Source organism: Macrobrachium nipponense, chromosome 24 (assembly GCF_015104395.2).
Source record: "Macrobrachium nipponense isolate FS-2020 chromosome 24, ASM1510439v2, whole genome shotgun sequence".
Taxonomy (NCBI): domain Eukaryota; kingdom Metazoa; phylum Arthropoda; class Malacostraca; order Decapoda; family Palaemonidae; genus Macrobrachium; species Macrobrachium nipponense.
Window position 1 is genome coordinate 60,781,370 of NC_061091.1, and position 12,671 is coordinate 60,794,040.

General features: G+C 37.3%; 1 protein-coding gene across 2 annotated transcripts in view; it reads right to left on the bottom strand.

The window, feature by feature from the left end:
- Nucleotides 1-3,182: 3,182 nt before the first annotated feature.
- The window catches only part of LOC135205667 (uncharacterized), a 22,089-nt gene continuing 12,600 nt past the window's right edge, over nt 3,183-12,671 (bottom strand). The window contains exons 2-4 of one of the 2 annotated variants that reach the window (XM_064236511.1): nt 6,549-8,700; nt 5,265-6,410; nt 3,183-3,653 (exon numbers count right to left, since the gene is read on the bottom strand). In XM_064236511.1, coding sequence (XP_064092581.1) covers nt 3,603-3,653; nt 5,265-6,410; nt 6,549-8,700 — 3,349 coding nt within the window. In that variant the 3' untranslated portion in view covers nt 3,183-3,602. Of the gene's footprint in view, nt 3,654-5,264; nt 8,701-12,671 lie in introns of both variants that reach the window. The other variant, XM_064236510.1, reaches the window with a different exon arrangement.

The window sequence follows — 12,671 nt, forward strand, 5'->3', positions numbered from 1 at the left end:
CCAGTTAATCAACCTCGACTGTGAGTTCTTAGTCGTTCACGTGGTGGACTATGTACGACTTAACTCCCAGTTACTTTTTGACAAGTGGGCATCCTTTAAAAGTTAGACGTTTTGATCATTTAATTCCATCTTCACTTTCTCCACGTGAACTTAATGATAGCCAGCTTCTCTTGTATACCCACAGCCCTTTGATTTGTCTCTTGCTTAAGGATTCCTGTTGTATCCAAACAAATCAACACATACTTAGTTATTTCATGATCTCGAGATATTATGGACTTGATCCATTCGTAATCAAATATGTTTCTCTAGATCTTTTTACTTTTGTAGCGCGGAATCACACAAATGTATTTTTGGTGATTAGAAATTCAGTAGGTCCCGTTGCTAAGTAACCAATTGGTTCCTAGCCACATAAATTAAAATCTACTCTTTTGGGCCAGCCCTAAGAGAACTGTTGATTAGCTCAGTGGTCTGATTAAACTAGAATATACTTAACCTCTTTATTTTTGAATGGAACAGAATATGAGTTTTAGGTTTTGAAACCAAGCATTGGAATCCAAACGGATTAGTCAGCGCTATAATGAATTTGGTTTGAGGTGAATATTTATGGTGATGAATTTATAAAGTAAACAAATAAAATAAAGGTGATTTTAAAACTACGGTAAAAACTGATATCCCCTTAAAATTATAACTTCTCATTTCGAGTGTGCGAAAATTAAAAAAAAAAATTATACTTACATACCATACACATACGTACATATGCATATAATTATACTTATATAAATAACTTCAAGTGCATATACTACGTACACTTTGCAATGTACCAAGAGGCCAGTATTAAATTTCATTAAAAAGGTTAAAGTCTCTGAGGAATCCAACAATGTTATTAACAGCTACATCCGAACCAAGCAGTTCTGCTATATCCCTGCCCACTAACCAATGTCTCTGCCGTTCTGCAGAATACATATGGCAGTGTATTATAATGTGTTCCACAGTAAGGGAGAGTCACACTGCATACAGACTGATGCAGTTACCCCTTCTAAGAGGAACCGTTGGGTCAATCGAGTATGGCCAATTCTCAGACGACATTATAGCTTCTACCGTACGGTTTTGTTCGAATCCAGATAGCCAATGTTCAATACTTTGTCTGATCTTCCTGTAATTTTTATTGTTGGTCAGAAGGGGAGAAGACCAACGTGCTTGCCATTTATTTGTTATATATTAGCGAAAAGTCCATTTCATATCAGTAGCAGGAATATGGTGGAAGAGAATGTCCTCTTTAGTAATGACATTTCTTGCTTTATGGTCAGCAAGTTCGTTACCAGCAATACCTACATGGGCAGGGACCCAGCAAAATTGGACTGATATGAATTTGGAAGCAAGGATATGCAATCATTCTTGAATATATTGAATAATTGGTTGTTTGGGGTTATATTGCTTAATGGCCATGAGGGCACTATAAGAATCTGAGTATATGGTGAAATTATTACCCTGTAGAGCAGAAATAATCTCATCTTTACTTTTGGTGCTCATTAATGATGCTCCAAGACTTCAGTCTGACCCATGCAGTTTGCATCAGACCCTTACAAAGTGTATTACAAGTTCATTAACTATTTTCGCAAGACACTGGTTTAACCCCGACGCCCTTCCCTCGTATTACGGATTACAAATGCTATGCAAGTATAAATTCCTGTCAATAAAGGTTTTAATTTAATTCTTCTTATATTTTCCCCTTATTGCCCATTACCTTTATAAACGTCAGCACAAGCCTAAGGACATTGACGTGAACGCGTTATTTATGAACACCGAAATGCTCATCCGATTACAGACCGAAATGGATTCTGAATAGGCAGGGCAGTGGGGGAGAATACGAAATGGATCCATAACTCATAATAGTGAAGGTTGGGGTGTTGAGGGCAGGTATAAACACAAGGGTATGGGTGGGCCGGGGCGCTAACAGCTACCTGCCAGCTACCTGCCCGCCTTCACACCGCACTTTTAACGCCCACTCAACACAGTCGTTAATCATAACTTACAAACTCCTTTAATGTTTGCCGAGAGAGAGAGAGAGAGAGAGAGAGAGAGAGAGAGAGAGAGAGAGAGAATGAAATGAGATGAGATGTAAACTAAACTTTGTAAAGAAAAATGTATGACAAATTGCCGTCTTTAACTCTAGGTATTCACCTTATGATAGTTGAGTAATCTGAAGAAATAGTAACCTTATTTTTATATGTCGTCCAGAAGAACGTCATCTGAAATATAATAGTACTAGGCCTGAAAATCTGTAATCTTGTGCACTTTCTGTGGTCACCATTAAGACGTCATTTTGAGGAAAAAACACTAAATTCATGGAAAATAATTATTCGTGTTGGTTATGGTAGAGGGAGATTATAATAAACTGATACTTCATTTCAAAACAAAGTAGTGTTATAAATCACGAGAGATTGCGCTGACTTTTGTTATGTTATGTTCTAGTTTTGAATGTAAAGCAATAGTTTTTTCTGCATACGCATTTATGAGTTTTCCCAGAATGGTAGTCAGCCAGCCAAACACAATGGCACTGGTATTTAAAATGGATCATTTGAAGGATGCCATCCGCCTTACACAAACCATGTGGGAACATTGAATTATTGTGTAATGAAGAACAGTGTATAATATATATATATTTCACTTTTTGAGTGTCACTGTGCCATTAACAGATTTAAACCAGGTTCTGGAAAGTAGCCGATTATATCGTTTAATCGTTATTTTCTCCTCTGAACGAGAGAGCGGGCAAGGTTATTCCTGTTTACAGTGATTAAGGTCATCGTTGAGAAACCCAACAAGTACTTGCAATGTTTAGAAATCCAACAAGTTCTTGAAATGTATATTAAGTAACCTTTCGGTTCACTAGACTTACCAACGAACTAGAGACAATTTTCACTCTAATTCAGAATCGGTTACTTAGGTTGAGGGCAGAGGAAAGCTTGTAGCAAGGTTATGTAATAGAAACATCCTTTTAAAGCCTAATTTAACTTTAGCCTTTTACATGATATTAAGGTTAGGTTTCTTTTACTCTCTTTATTCTATTGCATCAGTAGAGGTGAAAACTACCTCCGTGTAACTGTAGAAATCTCTCATAGTAGGATTGAAAAAATACCACAAGTTAACTAAAAATCTTCTATCTTAGGGTAGTAATAACAATATTAAAAGATAAGTTTTTAATCAGATAATTGTTAGCGAGTGTTTATGGTTTCTTTTAACAGATATAAAATATAAGAAAAACTTTTAAAATATTTTTACCCGAGATCATTACCGTATAGTTTAGTAATTGAAAATTAATAACTAAGCTAATTTAGTTACAGTTGATATAGTGAACTCGATATGTAAGTAAGTAACATTTCTATAAAATGAGGTTATAGTGTTTTATCCACTATTTTGTTAAGATTTTAAAAGGCTCTCAGACATTAGCATTATACAGATAATAAAAATATTATAGAATCTGGTTAAAAATATTAGCAATGTCAAAGACACCAGGATCTTGAATTGCAGAATTCTTTAGTGTCTTCATAAAAGCTTCGTAAATCTTTTATTAAATAATAAGATTCACGGGGCATTCAATCGCATCACATCCTCCTCTGGGCATCGTGTGTTCTCCTCTTCTTTGGTAAAGGAATCTGAAAAATGAAATCAGTTTTAGACATGAAAGTGAGTACAGGTACCGTATTACCATACAACTTAAAAGAGTTATTAATATTATTGCCAAGTTGTTTAAGGCACACCCTGCATGACATACTATCTTTATAAGGTCGCCTAAAATTGGCCCAAAGAATTTGTTGTTAAATGAAAATTGTGAATTGGAGCAAGGAAAATTTGAAGAAGTGGACAGCGCGGCAGGACGAATCTAAAGGGAACAAATGAAAAGTAAAAGTTAAAAGATTTTAATTGGTGCAGAAGGAGCGCATCAAAGAACCTTCAGTCAGGCTCACAGTATGCAGGGAAATCAGTTTGTATGATATATATATATATATATATATATATATATATATATATATATATATTGATATATATATATTATATATATATAGTGTGCGTGTGTGTGCGTGTCTGTCAAATAAATATGAAGACGTAAGAATATTCATTGAAGAATAATCATTCCGTGTCCTGCCGCAGTACTTATCATAATTCCTAATGGTAAATGCGTACATTACTTTAAATGGTAAATTCCAAAACGTACATTTCATAAAATAACACAAAATTATTTTGCTTTTGATTGTAGATTATAGTGTCTTTTGTAAACTGGTAAATTGTTCTTTAAGAAATGAAAGGTAATTGTAAGGTGTAACTACATAGTTTCGAAGTTACTTTTATACTGGATATTTTGTTTTGCAATGCAAACCTGAGTATGTCGCCATACCGGAGAACTTGAAAGTTAAGTAGTCAGTCAATATAAACTTGCATGTACATCAGCTCTCTTTACATTTAAGATTGTATAGTAGTGATGACAAATATAACATCGAGATAATCCCATGGAAACCTTGCGTAATAATTCATTTTTTAACGAAAACACTGGGTGAGAATTGAGATATATTCATTCCTTACTTTAAAACGATTTGAAGTTGACCTTAGTTCTTCAGTGATGACACACCTGCTCGTAAAATGTGCATTTATCTTAAACAGTTAAAAAAACGGTATTATGGAAAGAATTCCAGGTTCTATAAAAAAAAAATCCGGTTGGGCTGGAGGCAGTTTCACTAAAATCATTAATTCCTGCATTAATATTATTTGCACAGCACCGGGGGAACGAGTCTTGCTGTACCTGCAGACATTATATCAAGAGCTGAAGGTAGCCCGAGCCTAAGAAACATGGCACAGGTTAAATTAAAAGCATTCCATGCAGTAGTGAAAGGATAACCTTCACGGCCAAGGAGGAGCATTTACACTGGGGTTTGTATTCCATGTGGTCTAACTTGAAAGAGACCAAAATACCAGAAGATAGGTTCGAAATCTGTTTTTGACCACCGATTAACAATACAGATACACAAATAATTTCAGACTAGTATATACTAGACAAGAGAAATTAGTATTTTACAGCTGTCAAATTTTGTCTTGTACATCTTTTGTCAACATTTTTCACATCTGTCTTGGCTGTATTTTTAATTACTAAAACCTTACGTTGGATTATTGTCCTGGAAATAGTACCTTTCATCTTATTCAATAAGCTCAACTACAGTTACATTATATCTAACTAAGATTAGGTTACTAGATTAATTTCAAAGTATATATACCTTAAATCCAGTACGTCGCAGTAAAGAAGTAAGGTGCGGACGCACACAGCATATGGATTCAGTTTCCTTTTCGCCTGATTCAATTACATTTATCTCTCCTGTTGGTGGTAGGATTGGTGGGACACGGAATTTTTCCATGTGGTTAACAATAGAGAGAGCAGTTTCTGTTGAGGGAGGGATTAATCGGGCAAACATGCTGGTTAGATATGGTACATATGAATTATCGAGATCATGCTCTTTACAAAGTTGCTTGGCTTTCGCGAGAGCTTTTTGAGGACCTAGATTTTCTTGAATGGAAAATTCAGGACCACTTCCACCATTATCGCGTGTTTCTGCTATCTTCGATATTGTTGTCTGACTGGCACCAGTTTGGATGTTGGGCATAAAGGTATATTCTAGAGTATCTGTTGGATCTAATGTTCCTCCTGGGGATTTATCTTGAGTTTTAAATCGTTGTTCATCTTTAATTGAATTTTGATGATGTAAATTTTCGTTCAGTTCTTCTTCACTCTGTTTTGTTGCACAACTTGAACCTGTTCCAGGCACTACTCCGATATCATCTGAACTTCGAGGACTCAGTCTTGGGTTTGTCTCTTCCTTCTTGTTGAAAGGTGCCAACTTTGAAAGGAATGGTAAAGCCACTGCAGAGATTGGGTCGTCTGTTAGGAAGCAATAGACTGGTTTGCCTGATGTATCTTTAGTCTTCTTTCTTGTAGGTACTGGTGAAATGATATCTAACCTACGTTTCATCTGGATTGCCTCCCATTCTTTCTGAATTGCATTTAATTCCCTCTGATCTTCATCATACTCCCGTTGTCTTACTTCGAATTCCATTCGTCTTTCCTTGTTTACTACTCGGCCTGCCACACATTCTATCGGGATTTCCTCATCTCTGTGGTTTGCCTCATTTTCACTCTGGTTTTCCTTATCTCTCTGGCTTGCCTCATCTTCTCTCCGGCTTGCCTCATCTTCTCTCCGGCTTGCCTCATCTTCTCTCTGGCTTGCCTCATCTTCTCTCTGGCTTGCCTCATCTTCTCTCTGGCTTGCCTCATCTTCTCTCTGGTTTGCCTCACATTCACTCTGGATTTCCTCATCTCTCTGGCTTGCCTCATATTCACTCTGGATTTCCTCATCTCTCTGGCTTGCCTCACATTCTCTCTGGATTTCCTCATCTCTCTGGCTTGCCTCATATTTTCTCTGGATTTCCTCATCTCTCTGGCTTGCCTCATATTCCCTCTGGTTTTCCTCATCTCTCTGGCTTGCCTCACATTCTCTCTGGCTTGCCTCACATTCTTTCTGGCTTGCCTCACATTCTTTCTGGCTTGCCTCACATTCTCTGTGGCTATCCTCATGTTCTCTCTTTCTATCCTCTTGTTCTCTTTGGCTTGCTTCATATCCGGACTGGCTTGCACTAGACTTAGGAAGGGCTACATCCTCCTCTCTTTTATAATTCTCTTTTGGTGGCGTTTTTGGTGCTGAATATTTAAAAATGTCATTGTCGAAAATTGTGAAGGGGTTTAAACACTCTTCAAATAAATCTACTTGTTTATAACATTTTAAACGTTTTTCGTGCAAAAGTTTTTGTTCCTTAAATGTATTGATATCTACTTCTGTATCATTATTCATGGACTCAAAAAGTTTACCTAGGCTGTAAATTTGAAAAAACTGGGTATAATGAGAATCAATATCGGCGAGTTCGACTGGTGAAGTAGCAATGATGAAAGCGAGGGAAGGAGTTAGGACTGATGTTAGTGCTGAGAAAGATTCTGTTGTTTTTTTTGGAAGGCTGCAGATTGGAGATTTGTTTCCCTTTCTTGTCGATTCTTTGGCTCTAGCGAAATCAGCTGGTTCCTTGGAAAAAACGTTGTGATGTGATGGTGTTTGCAAATTCTTTTTGTTTATTGCAGGTTTTTTGACATTCTCATTAGTTTTTGTACTGCCTGAAGGATTGTCTTGTTTTGAAGATGATGGCAGCACTTGAGATTTTATCGCTTTAGAACCAGATTTTCTGGAACTTTTTTTGGGAATGATTTTTGGTCTAGCACCGAGTAGATGGAAGTTATCTTGTTGGGATGTTGAGTCATTTTTAACCTTTGAATCTGAGTTTGTTGCCAATGACTGTCCGCTTACTTTTCCTTGAAAAGCTTTTGTTGATTCTTCTATCCATATATTTCTCCCACAATTGATGATTTCTTCCCCTGGCAAAATAGCAAGCCGTGCAAGGAGAACCCGATTGTATTTTACAACCATCCTGAAAAATGTTGAAAGTTGCTTTTCTGAATAAGTAGAGAGGAATTCAGGAGTCATGGAATGAGAAAATTGTACTACTTCTGGGTGTTTCCCCATTACCTGTACTAAAATTTCTTCTGAAAAAATGTTTTTACATTCAAATTCATTTAACTTCAAGCTATTTGATAATGCAGCAATGACGTACCTCAGTCTTCTCCTATCATCCATAGAAATCTTACTAAACAACTCTCTGTAGGAAAAGTCAGGGCACAATTTACAAAATTTTTTTGCAAAAATCTCCACAGGATACAAGTGATTCTCTATTGAGTCAATGCTATGGCTAATCTCTCTCAGATCGCAAGATAATTTATCTGTGCAGCGAAGATTATTTACTTCGACCTTATAGAAATGTAAAGCCCTCAATAGTTCATCTAGGTGTTCCCGTGTATCTAAAACCATACATAACAGGTCATCGTAGAAACGCTCCATTGTCGTGATATCGTTAGTTCCTTGTTCATTACTCTCAAATTCAGCAAGTTTTTTTTCAAGATAAATGTTAAAGGCCTCAATCCGAAATTTATGGAACTCAATTATAATTTCATTCAAGACTATCGTATCATTGCAGTCTTTGGTAAATAATTTTGTCATGGATACAATGGAAGTAACTAAACATATTCGTCCGTCTACTCTGTAGTGATCGAAGATTAGGCAGTCCTTACAGGCTACTTTGTTACAGGTTTGGCAGTATCCTATTACAGGGTGAGAATGATGAATACAAGTACCAACACTAGCTTCTTCCATTATGGATTTTTTTTCATCTTTTGCTTTGCTGGCATTTTGGGATCTTTTATTAAAATCCTCTCTATTAATGTTTCTGCTGTCAAACATTTGCAAATGCTTTTTACCTCTCTTTATTGTTCCCATATTTTTGGTGGCCTTGTGTTTCATACTGCTAGTATTAGGAGGTTCTAATTCTTTTAAGCGCGCCATTCTCAACATGGAGAGTGAAAGAGGGACTCCTGCAACATTAGTGAAATCTATTTCTTTGTTACAATCCTTGCATTTTTTATCACTCATAAGTATGGTATCCAAGCAGCGTGTGCATGTCGTGTGACCACATTCCAACTCGTGGGGCAACCTGCTGTCAGTGTCATATAAATTCTTGCAGGAATTACATGAGGGAGGAGGGCCCAAATCTGCCAATTTTCTGAAATAGGAAATTTATAAAGTCAGTTAAATTAGCCTAAGATTTATTAGGGTTTAATATATCAAGACATAAGGAATACATGCCCCGAGTTTATTTTATATTCATCACGCTATTATATTTTTACTATTAACTCTTATTATATGCATAGGTCAATGTACAGACTACTTAGGTGAGTGTCCAAACTATGAATTGTGATCGTGGATGGCAAGTCTCGCAAAGATATTTTCTTTAATATTTATATTTATTGTAAATTGTCTCATCCATCTTGGAAATTTACAAATCACAGTGAAATCAAGGAGTTTAAGAGCCATGAAGTACAGAAGTGGTATGTAAGCAGAAAACTAACTTGTCTAAGATGGGGCTTAAAATGCTTGATTTGGCTCCTGCACTGGGAATTTTGATTGGAAATTCAGTCACAGATTTGGTTGATTTAAGTCTTATATACAGTCAGAATCTAGTTTTCAAGATGAAATAATTTTTTTTACATACAAATAGGCATTCACAAAATTTCCGGGCAACTCCAAAGAGATTGGCGAGTTTTAGTGCCCAGGAGACTTTCCATAGCTAGAAAGTACCTATGTAGCGGTGCTGGACCATTTGACTAAAAGCAGCACAAGTGATCGTGGATGGACAAAGACCTTGTGATGTCATAGTTTGAACTTATCTTTCGGTTAACACATTTAGAGAAATGTGAAAAAGTAATCTTTACCTTAAAGGTGGCGTATAAGATAGGAACCCCAGATAATCTATACCTGTGCATTATGCTTAGGATGGTATTTCAAGAAAATAAGTTTATGGAAAAGGAAGAGTCTGCCATCTCGTCCTTTAGTTCATTAGATTGCAACAGAACCTGGTCAGCAGCTACAATTCAACTAAGAGAGTACAGATGAATAGGTTTATGCCAGATCCCTCAATTGAAATTTGATAAGTGCAAGAGGTTCTGACATGGAAACATACTCACAAAACAACTGGCCCTAGAAAAAGGATATATTTTTTAAAACTTGGCGCAGTAGATAAAAAAAACTGAACCCCTGTTTCTAGATTTGGTTCTCAAACCTCACAGTTTTAACAGGATATGAAACAAGATCATCTTGATTACTAAGCTGTGCACTAACAGCTTTTTATCACACTTGCAGAGATTTGGTTGAGGCAAAAAGGAAGAAGACATTGTTTTGGTCGAGAACCCAGGCATAACAAAAAAACCCATGTCTGCCAGATTTTGTCCCAAGCAACTTCATTTATATCATGGGTGCCCCTTATCTTGAAAATTTTGATTGCTCAAGTAAATAATGGCGCCGACATCAGTATGAACTTCACTTACCTTGTAAACAGAAGGTATTGGTAAAAGAAAGTATTTGATATCAAATCGTTCCAGGAAGACTGCTTAATGATATCATAAATATTATTTGACATGATCTTAATCACCATATAGGTTTTGCAATTCTAGATTGAACATCTTTCAGGATGTTGGCAAAATATTTAAGGCAAAATAGGCTTCTAGGGGTTTGGCTATAACTGAACAGAAGGCTGAACTCAGTTTGAACTCAGTCTGACCAGCCCTAGAATTAGGGTTCATTAGATTTTTCATTGTATTAATTTGGAAGGACATATGCCCCAGGGTGTGCCCACTGCAAGACTTTCCTGTATGTTGTGCATTCACCATTTGGTACACTATTCCAGATCTGACCATTTAAGGAGGATGTACCATTTTCATGGTAAGAATATTTCAGAAATTTGCATTTACAATCAATGTAGATAACCTCATGGGCTACCAATGAGTTACAAAAGTTTTCAATGAAATCTAAATATATTTATTTCTTTTATTCTTTGATAAAGAGAAACCCTTAAGCTTCTTGATGTCTTAAGGAAACTTTACTTAAGGTGCCAATTAACCGAGATATGTTGCAGCATTTGGCCTCATGGCCCGAACCTCATCATTAGATCAGTCAGCATGCGAAATGTACCTGGCAAGTGATGATCTGTACCCATATGCAGCAGACACAGACAGCTTCCTCAGCCCTCTATGTGCAATTTAAATTCAGCTACTTTAGGAACTGTGGCCTGAAGATGATCAAGGCTCATTGAATTGCACCAATTACAGATTATGTAACTCTTTTAGTTCAATCTGGTCATTGACTCCTTTCCAGGTATGGCAATAGTACTGAAACCTCTGCTGTAAATCCTTCCTCAAGGAGATATGTTACTTGATAATCTGTAAGTATGACTGGTATTAGAAGAGTTGAAGATTCCAGAGGAAATGGCAATAGTCAAGTTACTGCAGAAGCTTGCTGCATGAGGGGAGGACTAAAATGTACACCAGAAGTTTAGGAAAATGGAAATAAAGGTTCTTGTATCCATAATGGTACTAAGATCAGTACAACATTGACCATTGCTTATAGTTTACCCCAATGAGGGAGAATGGAACAAAAGCATGGTGTCCTAGGGCACCATAAAACATCAGTTGCTCATGCTTCCTGCTCGAGAGGCACTATACAGTAATTTTGGAATAAATTGTTGAGACTTATGTTGAAGAAATTGAAGAGAAGAACCACTCTCGACATTAAAACCTGGTTTTTTTCTTGGATGTGCTTCCTTGGGACAAGCATCAGAACAAGATCAACAATTCTTTCCTTAAAGAAATATCTGTAACACCCCAGTTGTATATGGCCTACACTCTAGGTTAGATTAAGTAATACTCCTGTGATTGCTACCACCAGCTTCATAAAATTTAAATATACATATATATATATATATATATATATATATATATATATATATAATATATATATATATACAGTAAGTCCTCGGGTTACGCTGGTCTCGACTTACGATGTTTCGTGGTTACGAACGCGCCCCCATAAAAATATAAAAAAATAATATTTTGCGTCGTTCCGTCTTACGCGGTTTAGCGCGTAAGCAACGTAAACAAACGCGAACTAGTTCCGGGCGCACGGCGGAAAAGAATACGCTTTGTGGGGGAGAGGACGGCGTCGCTTTGCTACGCTCATTCCTCGCCCATACGCCATTTTTGGTTGTTTACACTGCCTCTCTCTCCCATCGGTATTGTATCGTTTTGTAACTTTTTGCTCTTTGTTATGGCTCCCAAGCGCAAGGGGACTCTTCTGATGGTAGTGCATCGAAGAAAAGAAAGGCCATCACCATGGAAATTAAAGTGGACATTATAAAGCGATCTGAGAAGGGAGAAACGCCAACAAACATTGGCCGCGCTTGGGCCTTAGCCGTTCGACCGTTGCTACCATTATCAAATATAAAGAGCGCATCGTTGAACATGAAAGGATCTGCTCCTATGAAAGCGACAGTGATAACTAAGCAGCGTAGTGGTCTAATAATTGAAATGGAAAGGTTATTGGTGCTTTGGTTGGAAGACCAAAATCAACGGCGTATCCCAGTCAGCCTTATGGTGATTCAGGAGAAGGCGAAAAGATTGTTGAAGCGTTGAAAAAAGAAAAGGGGGAGGGAAGTGAAAGTGAAGAGTGGTAGGCTAGTAGGGTTGGTTTATGCGATTTAAGGCTCGGGCCAATTACCATAACCTTAAATTGCAAGGTGAAGCTGCTAGTGGGGATGAGAAAGCAGCGACGGGTGAATTTCCTAAAGGCGTTGTCTGAGATAATTAAGGAGGGGGGTTATTCTGCTCAGCAAGTGTTTAACGTAGATGAGACAGGTTTGTTTTGGAAACGTATGCCTAAACCGCACTTACATCGCCAAGGAGGAGAAGTCAGCACCCGGTCATAAAGCCAGCAAGGAGAGGCTAACTTTACTTCTTGGGGGTAATGCTGCTGGCGACTTCAAACTGAAGCCCTTGTTGGTGTATCAGGCTGAAAATCCAAGGGCATCAAGGGCATTTGGAAGGGTCAACTACCAGTAATTGGAAGTCCAACAAGAAGGCATGGGTGACACTTGCAGTGTTTGAGGACTGGTTCGTAAACCATTTTGTTCCAAGTGTGGAGCGG